At 35.7% G+C, this 17,166-nt stretch overlaps 2 protein-coding genes and 1 pseudogene across 10 annotated transcripts in view; 1 reads left to right on the top strand and 2 right to left on the bottom strand.

Moving 5' to 3' along the window:
* The window catches only part of WWP1 (WW domain containing E3 ubiquitin protein ligase 1), a 114,285-nt gene extending 101,981 nt beyond the window's left edge, over window positions 1–12,304 (top strand). For all 4 annotated transcript variants that reach the window (XM_045896282.2, XM_045896283.2, XM_045896277.2 and 1 more), the window contains 4 exons: window positions 1,899–2,003; window positions 5,159–5,255; window positions 5,698–5,770; window positions 10,699–12,304. In XM_045896282.2, coding sequence (XP_045752238.2) covers window positions 1,899–2,003; window positions 5,159–5,255; window positions 5,698–5,770; window positions 10,699–10,798 — 375 coding nt within the window. In that variant the 3' untranslated portion in view covers window positions 10,799–12,304. The remainder of the gene's footprint in view (window positions 1–1,898; window positions 2,004–5,158; window positions 5,256–5,697; window positions 5,771–10,698) is intronic.
* The window catches only part of RMDN1 (regulator of microtubule dynamics 1), a 61,641-nt gene continuing 45,563 nt past the window's right edge, over window positions 1,089–17,166 (bottom strand). For 3 of the 6 annotated variants that reach the window (XM_045896284.2, XM_045896289.3, XM_045896287.3), the window contains exons 9-10: window positions 16,642–16,775; window positions 14,231–16,178 (exon numbers count right to left, since the gene is read on the bottom strand). In XM_045896284.2, the coding sequence (XP_045752240.1) occupies window positions 16,128–16,178; window positions 16,642–16,775 (185 nt within the window). In that variant the 3' untranslated portion in view covers window positions 14,231–16,127. Of the gene's footprint in view, window positions 6,887–12,800; window positions 12,857–13,053; window positions 14,168–14,230; window positions 16,179–16,641; window positions 16,776–17,166 lie in introns of those variants that run through there. The other 3 variants (XR_010410613.1, XM_045896285.3, XR_010410614.1) reach the window with 3 other exon arrangements.
* Window positions 9,593–9,686, bottom strand: LOC123860672 (U6 spliceosomal RNA; annotated as a pseudogene).

Here is a 17,166-nt window from a genome sequence, read left to right as displayed (position 1 = left end):
GGAGGATGTTCACTACCTGATTTCAAAAATTATTATTAAGCCATAGTAATTGAGACACTGTGGTATTTTTGAAAGGATACACAAATAGATCAGTGAAACACTAAGAGTCCAGAAATAGACCCACATATATATTATCATATGTGGGTCTATGATTTTCAACAGAAGGGCTAATATTTTTCAATGGGGAAAGAGAAAGTCTTTTAAACAAATGATGCTGGATCAACTAGATGTCCATATGTTAGAAAATTAACCTTGACTCCTACTTTAGCCCATGAAGAAAGATTAATTTAAAACATAAACGTAAAATATGAAAGCTGAAAAAGGAAACAGTTCTCTTGGGGAGAACACATAACAATTAGCCACACATTATATTATAGATATTATTATATATAATATATATTATATATATAAACTCTTACAACTCAGTAAAGAAAAATTTTCTAGAATGGGCAAAGACTCATAAAGCTATGATGGCAAGTAAACACATGAAACATATTCATTCGTTATTGGGGAAATGCGAATGAAAACTAAATGAAATACCACTTTGGGATAATGTTGGAAGTTTCTTATGTTAAACATATATATCAGCCTCTTATTCCCTAGCAGTTCCACTATTAGGTATTTATTCAAGTGAAATAAAATACATATCTTCATACAAAGATTTTTTTCATAAATGTTCATCACAACTTTATTCCAAACCAGAAATTTGAAAAAACCCCTAAATGACCATTAAGAAGTAAATGGATAGGTACATTATTGTGTAGTCATATAATGAAATACCACTCAGCAATATGAAAGAAACATGGCACCCACAACAATGTGGGTGAATCTCATAAACATTGTGTTGATGGGGGAAGGCAGAGGGTGGAGACAACAGAAAAGATTGTTGATCGTGTACCATATATATGAATGACATTCTCAAAAATTTAATCTGTGATGATATCATTAATCATGTGGAGCCAAAGACGAAGATGGTGTTTTTGACTGCAAAAAAGGGACCTAATGGGAATATTCTACATCTTACATCTTGATTGTGGTGGTGGTTACATAGGTGTATATTATCTGTCAAAACTGATCTAACTCTGTACTTTTTTTTTTTTTTTTTTTTTTTAAAGATTTTATTTATTTATTTGAGAGAGAGAGACAGAGAGAGAGAGCACATGAGAGGGGGGAGGGTCAGAGGGAGAAGCAGACTCCCTGCCGAGCAGGGAGCCCGATGCGGGACTCGATCCTGGGACTCCAGGATCCTGACCTGAGCCGAAGGCAGTCGCTCAACCAACTGAGCCACCCAGGCACCCCTAACTCTGTACTTAAAACACCTGCATGTTATTGCATATAAATTGCAGCTCAACGTTAATTAATGAGAAAGGAAATAAGTATCAGACTATCTCATTATGCCAAAAAGAGCTTTCATCCCATATGTAATACCCTGGGCTTATTTGAAAATTTCACATAGAATATTTTATTCCCAAAGCCTGGAAAAATTAGTAACAGGAATTAGTATATTTTTAACTTTAAATAGAGAAAATGGCATTAGATTAAAAAGAAAAAAGAACCAGAAATTTATGTTTGAAACCTAACAATAATTTGGACACCTAATTTGGGATATATTTTTAGTAAGACATTCTTTTAGCATAGCTAATGGTTTTCTTGAAGAATAGTAACTCCAAGTGCTGTCAGTTTGAGTTCAGTAAATATAAAAGATAAAGTACCAAAGAATGCTTATTCTAAATTGCTACAAATTTTGTTGGATCTGCTTACTGTGATCATTAGTTGTCACGTACCTAGCTGTTCACATAATTAGGCAGGTGCATAGGTATTCATTGGCAAATCTGAGTCATATAGTTATTCTCTTCACTAAGTCTGTACTGTGACCTGCTACTGTGCTCATTTCCCAGGTTATGTTGTGTGGCATGCAGGAGGTTGACTTGGCAGATTGGCAGAGAAATACTGTGTATCGACATTATACAAGAAACAGCAAGCAAATCATTTGGTTTTGGCAGGTATTTGCTTTTATTTTGAAACAAAGGTTCAAAGAATGTTTCCTCATGAGACAGTGGTTTAAAAAACAGTTCATTTTTAAAACTGAAACTGCCTTTGGACATGGTTTTTAGTCTTTGAATTATAAATCAGAAGTTGAATATATGAACATTTATTAAGGGAGTTTCCATTGCTTATTTTGATTGTTTTCCCAAATGGGAGAATGAATGACAGAATCTTCTTTAAGTAGTAGTTTAATGGTAATACTTGTAGTATAGCATATTGTTCCTAGTAGTATCAAAGTATTCTATAAATTCTACTTAATTCTGGAAGTTAAATGAGGAAGCAGGTTTTCTTTGGTTTGTTTGTTTGAGCAAGCTCCATGCCCAACATGGAGCCCAGTGTGGGGCTTAAACCCACGACCCTGAGATCAAGACCTGGGCTGAGATCAAGGACTCTTAACCTTCTGAGCCACCCGGGCGTCCCAGTAGTATGTTTTTTTAGTGAGAAAGTCAATGCAGATACTTAATTCCTCTGAAGGCGATAATATGCTAGGGAATTAGAATAATCTAGAGGACAATGCCCAAGAATGACTTCCTTTTCTTTTTTCTCTCCCTTACTCCCTTTCTTGGTGTTGGTATTTTAGCTTAAACTATAGAATAGAGTGGTCTCATCCAAGTCCTGCATGCTGATCTTGAAGCACATTGTACTGGAGTTTGCATTTTGTGTGTTTGAGAACTTAAAATCTCTAGGCCAGGGATATTCTTCACGAAAATCCAGTAATTGAGACTCATTTGAGCGATTCAGTGACTGAACTTCTGGTTTACGTATGCTGTACTTTCATTTTCAAGTGAAAACTAAGCCTGCTTATTACTAGAGAAAGACTTTCCAGAAGTGGAATCTTTTCATAAGGATATGTGCCATTTATTTATTAATACTTTAAAGAAATGTAGACATTTCTGCAAACTTATCTTATACTTCAACATATGCAAAATGGCACATACTAGATAATTTTTGCACCATTACTGGTATACTAAACAGAGACTCCAAATTCCTAAATGTCCATTGGGAGGAGACTGAGTAAATAAATTACAGAATACCTGTTCTGTAATTCTGTACCTTGTAATCATTCTTTTTTAATGCAAATTAACAAAAATATTGGAGAATGAGATGTTTCAGTATAATTTTAAAGGGAAAAGGAAGGTGTGTATAATGTGCTATTTGGTTAAAAGGAAAATTTATATTCTGTATATTCTAAGTGTCTGCTGGTACAGCTGACCCTTGACCAACAAGGGTTTGAACTGTGCCAGTCTACTTATATGTTGATTTTTTTTTTTAAAGATTTTATTTATTTGACAGAGAGAGACACAGCGAGAGAGGGAACACAAGCAGGGGGAGTGGGAGAGGGAGAAGCAGGCTCCCTGCTGAGCAGGGAGCCCGATGCGGGGCTCGATCCCAGGACCTGGGATCATGACCTGAGCCAAAGGCAGACGCATAGCGACTGAGCCACCCAGGCACCCTATATGTCGATTTTTTTACAGCACTGTACTGTAAATGTATTGTCCTTATGATTTTCTTAGTAACTTTTCTCTACCTTATTTTATTATAAGAATATAGTATATACTATATATACAAAATATGTGTTATTTATGTTATCAGTAAGGCTTCTGATCATCAATAGACCATTACTTAAATTATGGGGAGTCAAAAGTTGTATGTGGATTTCCCTGAGATTCCAACTGCATGCGGGGTCAGCTCCTCTAACCCCTGCGTTGTTCAAGGGCCAAGTGTCTATGAATACGCCATCTTTGAAAAGGTTGAGAAAAAACTGGCCATGAGGTGTGAAAACTCTTGATACTGTACCTTTTACTACCTTTGAATTCTATACTGTGTGCTGTGTGTATCTATTACCTATTATAAAAAACAAGGCGTGACTGGCTGGCTCAGTCGGTAGAGCATGTGACTCTTGATCTCAGGGTCATGAGTTCAAGCCCCACATTGGACATAGAGCTTACAAAAAAATAATAATAATGAATAAAAAATTAAAAAGTAGGGATAAATCAATTTTCAGGCCTAAAATATCTGAATTGCATCACATACAGAAAGTATGCAGGTGTCTGCAATCTTCCTTTCTCAGCTCTTTACTAGCTTCTTCACTCCTTCATGTTCCCTGACTTTCCCTTTGGACATCTGTATCTGTGTACCTGAGGAGCTTGAGCTTAGAGTCATGTAAATCCAAGTGATTAGGAAATGGGTTGGTTTATGCCAGATGTGCTAATCTCTGTTCCTTGTGTCTTGATGAAATGTGTACCTCAGCACGGTTCTATATAGAAATGTTTTTGATCATCATTAGCACTTTTTGTCTTATCCTTAAATTATATTTTTGTTTACTTTTTATAAATTTTTTTTAAGATACACTTCTACTCAGACTGCCCTGTAAGTTCACTTGCCTTCTATACCACCAATTCAAATCTATATTCCACCACATTACACATTTATGTCCCTCTTTGAAAGGATAGTAAATGTACCAAGTATTTTAACAAAATGCATAGTTTAAGTTTTCAAGTACAAAGAATCCAAAGAGTTGAGAAAATAGTATTTAGTGGGAGAAAATGCCGCAAACTATTGAGAATGGGCGATTGGGAAGTGTTCGTTTGTTTTTGGTAGCTTATAGGAGAGAAGGGTAGTTGACTCAGGTCAGGATAACTGGGTTAGAGCTCGACGGGACCTGAGTTCAGATGTTCTGCCACTTAAGCAGTTTGAGAACAACAATCTCTAGTCCTCTGTTTGCTTATATATACAGTAGGGATGCTAATGATAGTATCTATCTGTAGGTATTATTGTAAGTGCTAAACACACACAGAGCATATGGCACAGGCCTTGGCAGGAGCCCTAAACCAGTGATAGCTGTAATATTGTAGCCGATCAACATGTTACCTTTTGGTGGTATGACCTTTTGAAGCCTCCCATGTTCCTCTGCATAAAATGGATGTAATAATAGTAGTGGCCGACCAGTGGTATGCTTGTGCGGATTAACTGAACATTCGTGGTGTACTTAACATATGCCTAACCTGAATAAATTCTTGAAGAAATTTAAGAATAATTTAAGTATCCACTGTTTTAAGTACTAGAGATAATTTAGTATTGATATTAAAGTAAATTTGATTTTGTTACACAGTTTGTGAAGGAGACAGACAATGAAGTAAGGATGCGACTATTACAGTTTGTCACCGGAACCTGCCGTTTACCTCTAGGAGGATTTGCTGAGCTCATGGGTAAATGCAGTTTTACTGCAGTTTCTCTGTAGATAATTTTGTGATAATAATGGCCTTTAGACACACAATAGACTTGAATCTAAGGATTATTCTTCTGTGCTCTCTACACGGTATCTACCAGAAGAAAGACTAATTAATGGTTAATATCAAGTCCATTTGTAAGACAAAAATGGAAGCCGCTTACATTGTCTGGTTGGCCATTGCTTTGCTCCTTCGGGTGATTGTGAAGGGAGCAAAATTCTTTAGAGCTACTTCTCTTTCCACTGATTTAATTCTTATTGCTGGATTTCTGCAGCAATAAGAACCTTCTCTAGGCAGAAGTGATTTACATTGTATTCTGTATTAGTCATAGGACTATGTGACATGTTCTGTTATATAACTAGTTGTCAAAACCAAAAAGTTTGAAGAACCAGATAAATTTTGTCTTATCTTCCTGGTTTAGGAAGTAATGGGCCTCAAAAATTTTGCATTGAAAAAGTTGGCAAAGACACCTGGTTACCAAGAAGCCACACGTGGTAAGTTCAAGAATCCTAAATAGGAAGGTGAAGGCCAGAAAATCTTTTTTTTTTTTTTTTTTTTTTAATATGTAAGATCCAGTATAAGTTCTTACTTATCAAAGTAGCTAGAATTTCAGTTTTTAGAACAGACTAATATGGCACCCTAACTTTGGAATGATTTCTACTTGGTTACTATACTAAGAAATGTATCCATTGATTAAACAATTATTTAGAATAACCAGTATGTATAAAATAAGACTGAAGTGCTCCCTGCCTTTTTATGTAGTTTGCACTCCATTGGGAGAAAGGAACACAAATGACAAACAAGTCAACTATTTGAATACTAAGAAGGTCCTTCAAAGGAAATAAAGAGGGTGTTGTAAAAAAGAACTAGAGGGAACCTCCTAGATTGTGTGGTCAGGGAGATTTCTCAGAAAAGATAATGTTTGAGTTTGATAAATAGCATGGTGCAGGAAGAAACAGGAAAAGTGCATTCCAAAGACCTTAAAGTAAGAAATTGTTTTTCAAGGAAATGAAAGATGACTGGTGTGACTGGCAGTTAGTCAATGAGGGGAGACAGGGATAAAAAGAATTTGGAAATGTAGGCAGGGGTTAAATTATGTAGAGCCTTGTAGGCGATTATAAGGAACTTAGATTTCACTCTAAGGGCAATTAGAAGCTTTTGAAGAGTCTTAAATAGAAACTAATGAGATTCAGGAAAAATCACTCTGGCAACAGAGGAGGGAGGAATTAGATTCAAGACTGAAGGCAGGGAGATTAGTTACCAGAACTGTTAAGAGTCATCCAGGCAAAACATGGTAGCTTAGGAGGTACATGGTTCTTTCAGGAGGTCAGAACTATTTTCATACTAAGCAGTAATTTGCCTTTTTATTGTTTTGATACTTGCACTTAAGAGTGCAAAAGCAATGGTGGGTAAAACTGCTGGTGCCTCAGCAAAAATCAAGGCAGTGGCACCAGAATGCTGTCTCCATTCTTCAATACCGCACACCTGCAGTTCAAAGCAAAGCAGTGGTGGGCGGGGCGGGGGGAGCCAGTTTCTTTCAAAATTGTTCTTTATGAAGCAGTAAAAAAATTATTAAATCTTGATGCTTGAGTATGTATCTTTTTAAAATTCTGTAAGACAAAATGGGAAGCCTGCATAAAGCACTTCCACACATACCAGAGGAATTGTGGTTGTCTGGAGGGGAAAGCCAGCAGTTGAGTTGAAAGCTGAACCAGCTTGCTTTTTTAATGGAACGCTGTTTTTACTTGAAAGCATGACTGACAAACTGTTTACTTGGCAGGCATTTTCTTGAAAAGTAACGAAGTAAGCTTATCACTTCAAGGTAAACAGCTGACAGCATTTGTTGGCAATTATGAAAATTGAGGTTTCGGGTAAAAATTCAAATTTGAGAAAGCTTGTATGTACCAACCACCATGAGCTTGAAAGCTTCCCAAAACTTTTCTGATGAGATTGGTGGTATTTAACCAATGCAGTTTTTTTTCTATTACATAATTAACTGTGTCAACATTTGGAAATACTTTGTAACCTAGTGAACCATTATTTCCAAATGACCAATGCATGTTACAAAATCATGCATGGGTAAAAGATCTATTCAGAGTACAAGATAAACCACTGGGTTTTATAAGAAGGTAGAAAAAGTTCCTTGATTTCAGAACTCCTATTATGTGTTACCTTGTCAAACTTAATATGTATTTAAGAATAATAGCCACAGTTACCTGAAAAAAAATGACTACAGTACATCTGTTTTCTAACTGCGTATCTGTGTGGGAACAGATTTTCCTATACTTAATACAGTGCAACAAAATAAATGCACAGATAAAGTGTGAAAAGGGATCATAACCAAAAAAATTTGAGAACACCAGCCTAGAATAGATTAGTAAACAAGAGAGACTGTTGAGGCAGGGGAGAGGTTCATAGCCAGAGGAGATAGTTCTTCAAGAAAGACGAAAAGAACTGGGATGCTGAGTGCAAGCTAAGAAATTGGCCTTTGATAAAAACAAGAACACTTCCTTTGTTGTAATAGGAGAGGAAGAAAGGTTTAATGTAAACTATAGAGTTATCACTGTAGGTTTCTGTTTTCTCAAAGTATAAGGTGAGGTCACTGGCTAAGAATGAAGAAAGTAAAAACTTCTGAAGAGAAAGAAAGCTGTCAGAGTAGCCAAGTATTTACTAGCAAACTATAGCTAAGAATGCTGCACAATATTGGACTGCCTACTTGGATCTTTATAAGTGACACCACCTGTCTAGTTGTAGGATTCTCCCCTCCAGTAATTTTCAGCTGTTAAGGTCTGAGGAATGAAAAACTAGAAGGCTGAATTCATTCAGCGTTTGAGTTTTGATTAGTAAGTTCAAAAGAGGGAGAGGCAGGGATGTAAAAGTATTTCCCAAGGTAGTGGTTATAAGGCTGGGCTGTGGATTAAGTACAAAGTAAAGATAGGAAGAATCTGAGGACAGGCTAGGATGGTGAGAAAGTTATAGGTTGCCATTTTAATTGAAGGAAGCTGGAAACAGAATAGTTTTTTAATTAAAAATTTCCTTTACTGGTGATGATAGGGTTCAAGGTGTTAGCTTGAAGTCAGGAACTGGAGTAGAGGAACAGGTCACTAAAGATGAGAACTGGAAGGCCATGCATGGCTGTTGCATATCATCCAAGTGAATGAGAGGAGGACATGAACCAGGTGTCAAAGCTTTCAGTGAATGAAAGGAATATGACCAAGAAATCAACAGGATAGCAAAAAGTTCAGAAAGAAGGTTGCATAGCTAGATTGTGCCTCAGAGGAGAGTTTTGTTGACTGGCCGCAGGGGAAATGGTATGTTTCAGACTAGCTGGATTTTTAGCTAAGGCAAGAGAGGAGTTATTCAGACTGTAGAAAACTGCAAGTCATAAAATAGAAGTTTGGAAGAATGGAGTGTCTGAGGTGGAGGACAGGGAAGAGGTAGGGATTTAATTCAGATCAGTGGAATTACAGTTATGATCCAGAGACACTTGAGTTTTTAGTAGTGACGAAGGTAGGCAGTGCTGCAGTCTATGGTGAAAGTCGTCTTGCTAAGTCTCAGATGGAGTTGTGCTGTCATCTCCAATGTTTTGCTTTTTGAGGTGGCGACTTTGAGTAGGGGTTCCTCAGGCTATATACAGTGGTACAGCAAGCCAACAGGGTACTGTTCCCTTAGTCCATTGGAAAGGTATTAGTATCTTCCCTTTAGATAGATAGAAAGTAAAGTAGCAAATCTGACTCAAAGCTGGAACTGAAACAAAAGCTAAACTAAAACTTAAAACAGTATTCTGATATCCACATAGTAAGTACTCAGAGATGAATAGATTTTAGTACGTCTCCATCCTTTGGCTAATGTCTTAAAACAGAACCCTGTTTTGGATGTTTTCAGATAATCTACTTTTTTATGTAGTTCAGCTCAACATTTTACTAAATGGGTTAGGAGAGTAGGGAAGACTGCCCCTCATGGGTTTTAGAACCTAATGGAAGAAACCAGTCAGTCATAATACAGAGTAAAGTAAATGCCAAAGGAGAAATAAAAGTAACTTATGGAAAGGAGAATTAAGTCTATATTAAAGACGCTCAAGGAAAATTCTTGGATGGAAAGAAGGAAGTTGTAGCATTTGGACTGATTCTTAGAAAAGGTATTCCACATTATGAGAGAGTAGAACATGTCATAAGACAAAAGTGTGTCTTTTGTCTAATGTTCTTGGAGAACATTAAATAAGTTGATACGGGGCTATACCAAACAACATGGGAAGCTTCCTTACCCCACACCTTCAATCCATAGGAATTAGAAGCAGCAAAGCTTAGGTTTTTTTTTTTTTAATGGAACACTTCACGTGTCCTCCTGGGGCAGGGGCCATGCTAATCTCTATCATTCCAATTTTAGTATATGTGCTGCCAAAGCGAGCACAGCAAAGGTTTTTTTAAACTGGCATGTCTTTTGAGGAAAGTATCTCTGGCAGTGATAGAAGGCTAGAGATTCAGTAGAAAGAATGACAGAATTTGAGGAGGCTTTATATAAAAGATGTAAGAACTAGAAAGTTGACAGATTGTTAGATATTTTCTTGACCTCTGCTATCAGTGTACTTTGAAGCATGAAGTGGGGGGAGCAGAGAAGGTACGTACACGGTCTGCTTAATTGCTACCATTTAATATATTTAACTTTTCATACAAAGAAAATAAAATGGTCCGAGAAGAACACCATTTTAATTGGCTGCCTTGTTTCAAAAGGTTCTTATCAGGTTTCCTGACTCTTACACAGGAGTTGGGACAAGGGCAGATGGGATGGGGTGGTAGGAGGGAACCTGGATAATCTAGAACTTTCCATATAAGAAAATGAAAATACAGAACAGTTTTAACTACATTAGAGCTGTTTTACTAGACACTTAGAGTGGGGACTGGACCCCCCACCCCTACCCCGCCAACCCCCATCCAGTTGAACTCAGCACAGGGAATTCTTTGAGTCTGGCAGGAATGAAAAGACAAAAGTATGTATTTGTTGGCGCTCTCTACCCCAGAATATAAGTTCTATGAGGACAGGGACTGTAGTTTTTCCTCACTTTATCACTAGCTCCCAGAAAAATATCTAATAGATTCTTAATAACTGGTAAGTGAATGAAAGAAATGGACTCTTAAAAACCCAAGAGAAAGTTAGGGGGACTTGTGACAACTTGTAATTCCAGTTTTCTCTGGGAAATGTTAAAATATTTTTATGAGCAAGTCTTCATTTCAGTAGCTTGCCGTAAGAAATCTGTATGTGTTAGTATTAAATAATATAATAGTAAATTGTTATAATACTTCTGGCAAAATTTTTGTCTTCCTCTATCCATTTAGTTTTTCAAATGTGCTTTAAGAAATATTGTATTAGAAATCTGTTTAGAGTTTGTTTTATTGAAAACACATCTGTTTCTGTTTTTGTTCAGTTTTAATCGCTTGGATCTACCACCATATAAGAGTTATGAACAACTAAAGGAAAAACTTCTTTTTGCAATAGAAGAGACAGAGGGATTTGGACAAGAATGAATGTGGCTTCTTGTCTTGGAGGAGCTCTTGCATTTAAATACCCCAGCCAAGAAAAATTGCACAGATAGTGTATAGAAGCTGTTCATTCTGTACAGTGAATTTTCTGAACCTCTCAAAGTATAAATGTTTTCCGTTCTTCCACAGAAATATGCAAAACAGTTCATCCTTTTCTACTTTATTTATTGTTCCCTTGAAGTGACTGACCAGGAAAAAGATCATCCTTAAATTTTGAAGCAAGCAAGAGACTTTATTAAAAATAAGTATATATCTATATAAGCATATATGATAGTGGCTCTAGTTTTATAGAGCTCTGAGTATATTAAACATGACAGCCGTTCATTCAAAAAAAAAAAATCTGGATTTGCTTTACCTTGTTTCTAGTATCCAGAGGAAAAAGTACAAATTGCTTCATGATCTTCTCCCTTATGTAACACCTTTTGAGGGTGTTTAGTTGCATGGCTGTTCAGGAAGGTATTAAGGGCTTAGGCCAAATCTTACTTTGAGTATGTTAAAAAATGCTGCTGGCTTTTCTGAAGACAGGCATTTGAACCTGTCAGTTCGTTTTAAATAAATACAATAGTTGAAAATTTTCCCTCTTTGCTACATCACTAATACAGTCAAAGTAATGAATGAAACCATAACGTACGCATAAGTCATACACTATAGCCGATGCCATTTAGTTTATTCTAGAGATTGGAAAGAATTCATTAAGCAGCAAAGAGGTTTGTTTGTTTACATGTTACTTTGGGATGCTAGGTATTTGTGGAGTTAAAAAGAATCAGGTACTTACGTACTTTTGTTTTTAAATCTGTGCTGTTCTTTAAATTTAATTCATAATAAATTGATGCAGTTTGATACTTAGGAACATATAATAAGGTAATGTGAACATTTCTGCTTTTGTGTTCAGAGTTTTGGTTTTATAAAACCAGATGGACTGAAGAGTTGTATAAGCATTTGAACACTCAAATGAAAACTATTTTCTATTTTAGTGTTCATGTATCTTCATTCCTCTTAATTTCATGAAAATTTTATGATCTGAACTATATAAGCATACTAAAGAATCTTTTGGTCCCCACCCCCCCTTTTTACATAGATCAAAACATTATTTTTGTCCTAATAACTTTTTTAATTTTTCATTATCAAGGGCATTTGCTGAACTCGAAGATGTATAACAAATTAAAATCTGATGTGAATGATATTAATGCTATTTTAGCAAACTGGGCTTCCTTGTTAATAACAAAAATTTCAATTTCCATTTGTATCATTTCAGTATGCAGTGTAAATTTCAGGAAGTTAAAATTTTTTTTATAACCATGAACTGACATCTTACAATGTTATCTGTAACATATTTAACTGCTAAGTACATATGGAAAATACTAGTATACAATTTAATTTCCCTAAACAGTTTTTGTTTTGCCAAAATTTTATTTTTCTACATATTAGATTGTGTTCTGCACTTCTATTCAAAGTTCATAGTAAAGATGAAATAAAGGCAGTGATCCACTATGTTGAATAGACTCTTTTCCCAAATCCTAATCTGACACTGGGCTATCTTGAAACATAAAGAATTAAAAATAAGTACTAATGTATATGACATTATGTGATAGAGGGTGACCAATCTTCAAAAGGGCTAAATTATGCCATAGAAAGCACCACTGCTCAATAAATTTTGCCATGACATGACAGAGGTTATTGATGAACATCATTCAGTGGAGGTGAGAATGTGAGAATACCATTTAGCAGATCTGACCGAAGACAAGAGGCTTTCAGGGTGCCGATCCTCTCTCCTCCCTTCAGGTAAGAAATTATTCTATACCAGTTGAGGCTACACAGAACCTACAGAGACCAAACCAGCTTTCTGAAGAAGGCTATTTTGGAGAACTCAGGGCCTTCCACATTTCAAACCCAAGACAGAAAACCAGGCCTACAGGCAGGATTTATTATGTCTTAATTCATATACTCAGGTGGCAATGAGAAACCAAGGATGTGGGCTACCTCTCACCTTCTCTCCTCTTTTCCCATCCTTGTCCTGTGCTGGGCTAGACAGGCTCACTATGCCTGAAATGAAGAGACAGGCAAAGAATGAGGCTCAGAGACAGATTCATACTGTTATTTCATTTCAGTGACACTCACCACCACCAAACTGAGCCCAATGAATGGGTAACAGGCACAACATAATTTGATTTCATAATTTCAAAAAAACTGGTGTGTTTTTGCTTCTTCTTTGTTGTAATGATGCTTATTTTACAGATAAGTGAGTCATTTTTACAAAGTCCAGAGCTAGTTCACAGTCTATGATTAAACGCTCAGTTGGGAAAATTTTGCTAATAAGTTAACTGAGAGCTTTCAGATTTTTTATAGTGTAGCCACTTTCCAAATCCAGATTTATTCTCAATCCTCAAAGGAAGTAAACATATCTACAAGGTGAGGTAATTATTATCACCAATGGGTGATTATAATTATATATATAATTATACAAACATCCATATGTTTACAAGACAGACTACTACAAACTTCTGTTCACATGCATGTGGGGAAATAAGCGTCTCAAACTAGCGGTCATATCTGGAACACAACAGTTAAGTAGGGACTGCACAGGAGAATAATGGGGTCCTAGGGTTTGTTCCCAGAAGTAATAGGTCTCACTGTGAGTGAGGAAATGCCACCAACCAGTGTAAGACCTGGTGAATCAGACTCCTGGGAATTCAAAAGGAAGAGACAAAGTGCAGACAATCAGAATCTTAGGAATGTACCACATCTTGGAGAAGGGAGCTAGCTATCCCTTAGTTTAAAAGGGGAAAAAAGGGAAAATAACAGCTCTATAAATTGGACGTTGATATAACCTGTACCCAATGTGCATAGGAGTCAAAGACTGGAACAGCTTAAATGACCTTCAGTGAATGGTTAAATAAACAGGTACACTAATACAGTGAAATATAATCAGCAGTACAAAGGAATCAACTACTGACTATATTTAGATGGATCTCAAAGGAATTAGGTCAGATGAAAAAGGCCAGTTCTCAAAAGGTCACATAATCTGATTCCATTTATTTAACATTCCTGAAATTAGTGGTTACTAGGATTAGGGATGGTGGTAGGGAGGGAAAGTGGATGGGTGTGACCACAAAGGGATAGCCCTAGGGATATATGTGATTTGGTGGAACAGCTATATCTTGATTGTAGTGGCAGTTAAAAAAACCTACATGTGACAAAATTACATAGAACACACACACACACAAGTGAGAGCATTTAGAAGTAAAATCTGAGTAAGATCTATGGGTTATACCAATTACCTGGTTTTGATATTGTACTGTAGTTACAGGTTTACCTCTGGGATCTCTACCTTTTTTTCCCCAACTTCCTATGAATCTATAATGATTTCAAAGCAAAAAAGATTTTTTAAAGCACTATAAAATATCAGAAGACAGATCCTACCCATAAAAGGCTTTATTACTGAAAGATACCTCATTTCACAAAAACTACTTCATAGAGATTATTCTTGAACAAATCCAAACCCTTCACTTCCCATTTGATTACCTGGTACTGCTGGTAATGCAAAACACACATACAAAAATCACCAGAAAATATTGAAAGTCACTCTACAGAGAAAATTAAAAAGGAGAAAATTTCAGATGGATGAAGATGCTCAAAACAGAAAAAAACTGTTATTAACACAATATACTAATGAGTTAAGTGTAAATATAGATACCAAAAAAAAAAATCAAATTAGAAATTCAAAAACTCAGAACTGGACAAACTACATGAAAATGTGAAATGCCTGCTGAATGAAATCAGGAAAAAAAAATGGAAGAAAAAGACAAACATCTCAAAATTGAAGACAAAATGTATCTGAGGAAGAAAATCAAAAGTAAGGGACATGGAAGACAAATTCAAAGAGCCAAGAAAATGAAAGAGGTAAAAAGAAAAATCAGAGAAATGATAAAAAATTAGGCAAAGAAGATTTAACATACATAGAAGTAAACAGAGTCACTGAAAATAAGATGGAACAGTGTTTCTCAAAGTGGGGTAAGGCAAATCTGGTATGAGGGACAATCTAAGATAATTGCACTGGCCTCTTCAAAAAGTCAATGAATGGTGGGATTTAAAAAAAAAAAAAGATGGAAGAACTCTTCTAGATTTTTAAAAACTAAGGCAGAAAATCAAATATAATATATGACTGATTGGATCCTGGTTTTTAAAAGTGTAAGACATTCCTGGGACATCTGAGAAAATACGAATATGGCTGGTATTAGAGATGATTTTAAAAAATTACTGTTACCTTTTTGTTGTACTAACGGGTTTTTGTTTAGAAGGATGTCCTTATTCTGAGACCATGCATGCTGAAATATTTAGGGATGAAGTATGTTGCCTACAATTTCAGAAGTTTAGAAATAACATATATATGAAAATATACACACATAACAGTAAAATATAGCAGATTAGCAATTGGAGATGAGTCCAGGACTTTGTTTTCCTTTTTGTTTGAAAATATACGTGATAACAGAAACAGCCCACACCCGCTCAGTTCACTGTTAACATTACGATTCCCAAATCCTTTGGGGAAAACCCACCTATGCATGCACTCTTGATTTATCTAAGTGACATTCAAGATAATCCTTTTTATAAAAGTTCTGCAGTGGTGGCATCCCAGCCTCAAGTAATACCGTCCTGCCTATTTAAAACATCTTCATTTCTATTTCACCCTTTAATTCTGTGTTCCTTTCACCATTATTAGGGAAGAGAATTGGGCTTTGTCTAGTGACAAAATCAATCCTCCACTTGTGAGACTATGTCACATTAAAAAAAAAAAAAAAAATCACTCCATTTTCTGTCCTCTCCTGACAAGGTTTTTCCTTATGCAGGTTGGTTCCAAGATCCATCACTTAACAACTTTATACCAAGAACCCTCAACATCCTAACAACCTAATTTTCACTGCACCTTCTCTGCAAGATTTCAACTTTGCATCAGTCCAATTTGACAATGCACACCCCCAATGAAACCTCTTCCACAAAGCTTTTTCTTGATCTCCCATTCTGCTGTGATCCATCCTCCTTAGAAATCTTATACCACTTTGTATTGCTGGTGTCCTAAATGTGCAATATCTCTGCCTCTGAGCCAGGGAGAAGTTTCTACCAATCTTTTTGTAATTATTTCTTTTGTTATCTGTGAAGAAACTTAGAATTTTGTATATTTAATTTGTTAAATGGTTACATTAAAGGAACTGAGAAAAGAGCCATAGAACAGTTACTGTTTATGTATTATCTTTGTAATTTGATGAAAAGGCAATGTTTCTTAGATATTTCATGTGCTTTCTTCTCTGAAAAATTCTCAATTCTTATCACTGAAACCTGTAAGCAACTGAGCAGCTTCTGTCTGTATCTAAAATGGAAAAACACATGTTATAAATAAATAGTACAGTATAGCTATCAACTTGCAAAATCTAATAAGTTCATAAAGTGGGCTGTGGTTTCTAAGCGTCCCCAAAAACCAGGGTAGCACATTGTAAAAATAAAACTGAACAGGGACTGGGTAAGACTCTTAGAGAATTCTTCCACATTACTACACATCGTTTGCCTTTTATTTTAGAAATCTTATTTGATCTGTCATGTATGTCAAACAGGAATAAGGCAGCAAGTAATTCATAACATCTGTTGACAGTAACTAAACACTTGCTATACGGAAATTAACAGAAATGTTAATGAGTTTAATTTGAAATGCACACTACTGTTTTCAACAATATACATTTAGACAAATTATACTTTTAAAGAAGTTCTTAATTCACCTTTATTTAATAGTGCGCCTCAGAAACCTATCTGCCTTAATTTATTGGGAGATACCTCACCTGTTTATCCTCCTCTGTGTGTGCTGGATAGTCCTTGGCTTTCATTAGCCAGAAGGCAGCAAGCTTTTTATTGTGTAACTTCAAATATGTCTTTCCTAAAAGAAGCAAGTTTTTGCTGTAGAAGTTTGGATCCACTGTACATAAAAAAGAAAAATTTATTTCAGATGAAACAGAACTGTTTTTATTTTTAAAGGCTCAGTTTCTTCAGTCTAAATTCTAATAATAAATTTGTGGTCAATATAAGATTAGGCTAACTAAAATTCTCTTTTGTTCAACTATTACAATCTCAAAAAAATATTGGTAAAGTACCATTTATTCAGTGCTATGTGCTAGGCATTCTATTACATTTCTCATTTTCATACAATTTTATAAAATAGGTACTCCATTTAATAGATGAGAATCTGAGGTTCCTGGTAGAATGTATGCTCTATAAGGATAGGGATTCTCTTTTTATTAATGTCTTTTATTCCCTGATATATCCTAAGTACCTAGAACATAACATGCACCCAATACATATATGCTGTA

Source organism: Mirounga angustirostris, unplaced genomic scaffold, assembly GCF_029215605.1.
Source record: "Mirounga angustirostris isolate CCGP_5_RB_7025 unplaced genomic scaffold, mMirAng1.0.hap1 SCAF_4, whole genome shotgun sequence".
Classification (NCBI taxonomy): domain Eukaryota; kingdom Metazoa; phylum Chordata; class Mammalia; order Carnivora; family Phocidae; genus Mirounga; species Mirounga angustirostris.
The sequence above is the reverse complement of the archived record's forward strand: the minus strand, read 5'-3'. Positions and strand labels throughout refer to the sequence as shown.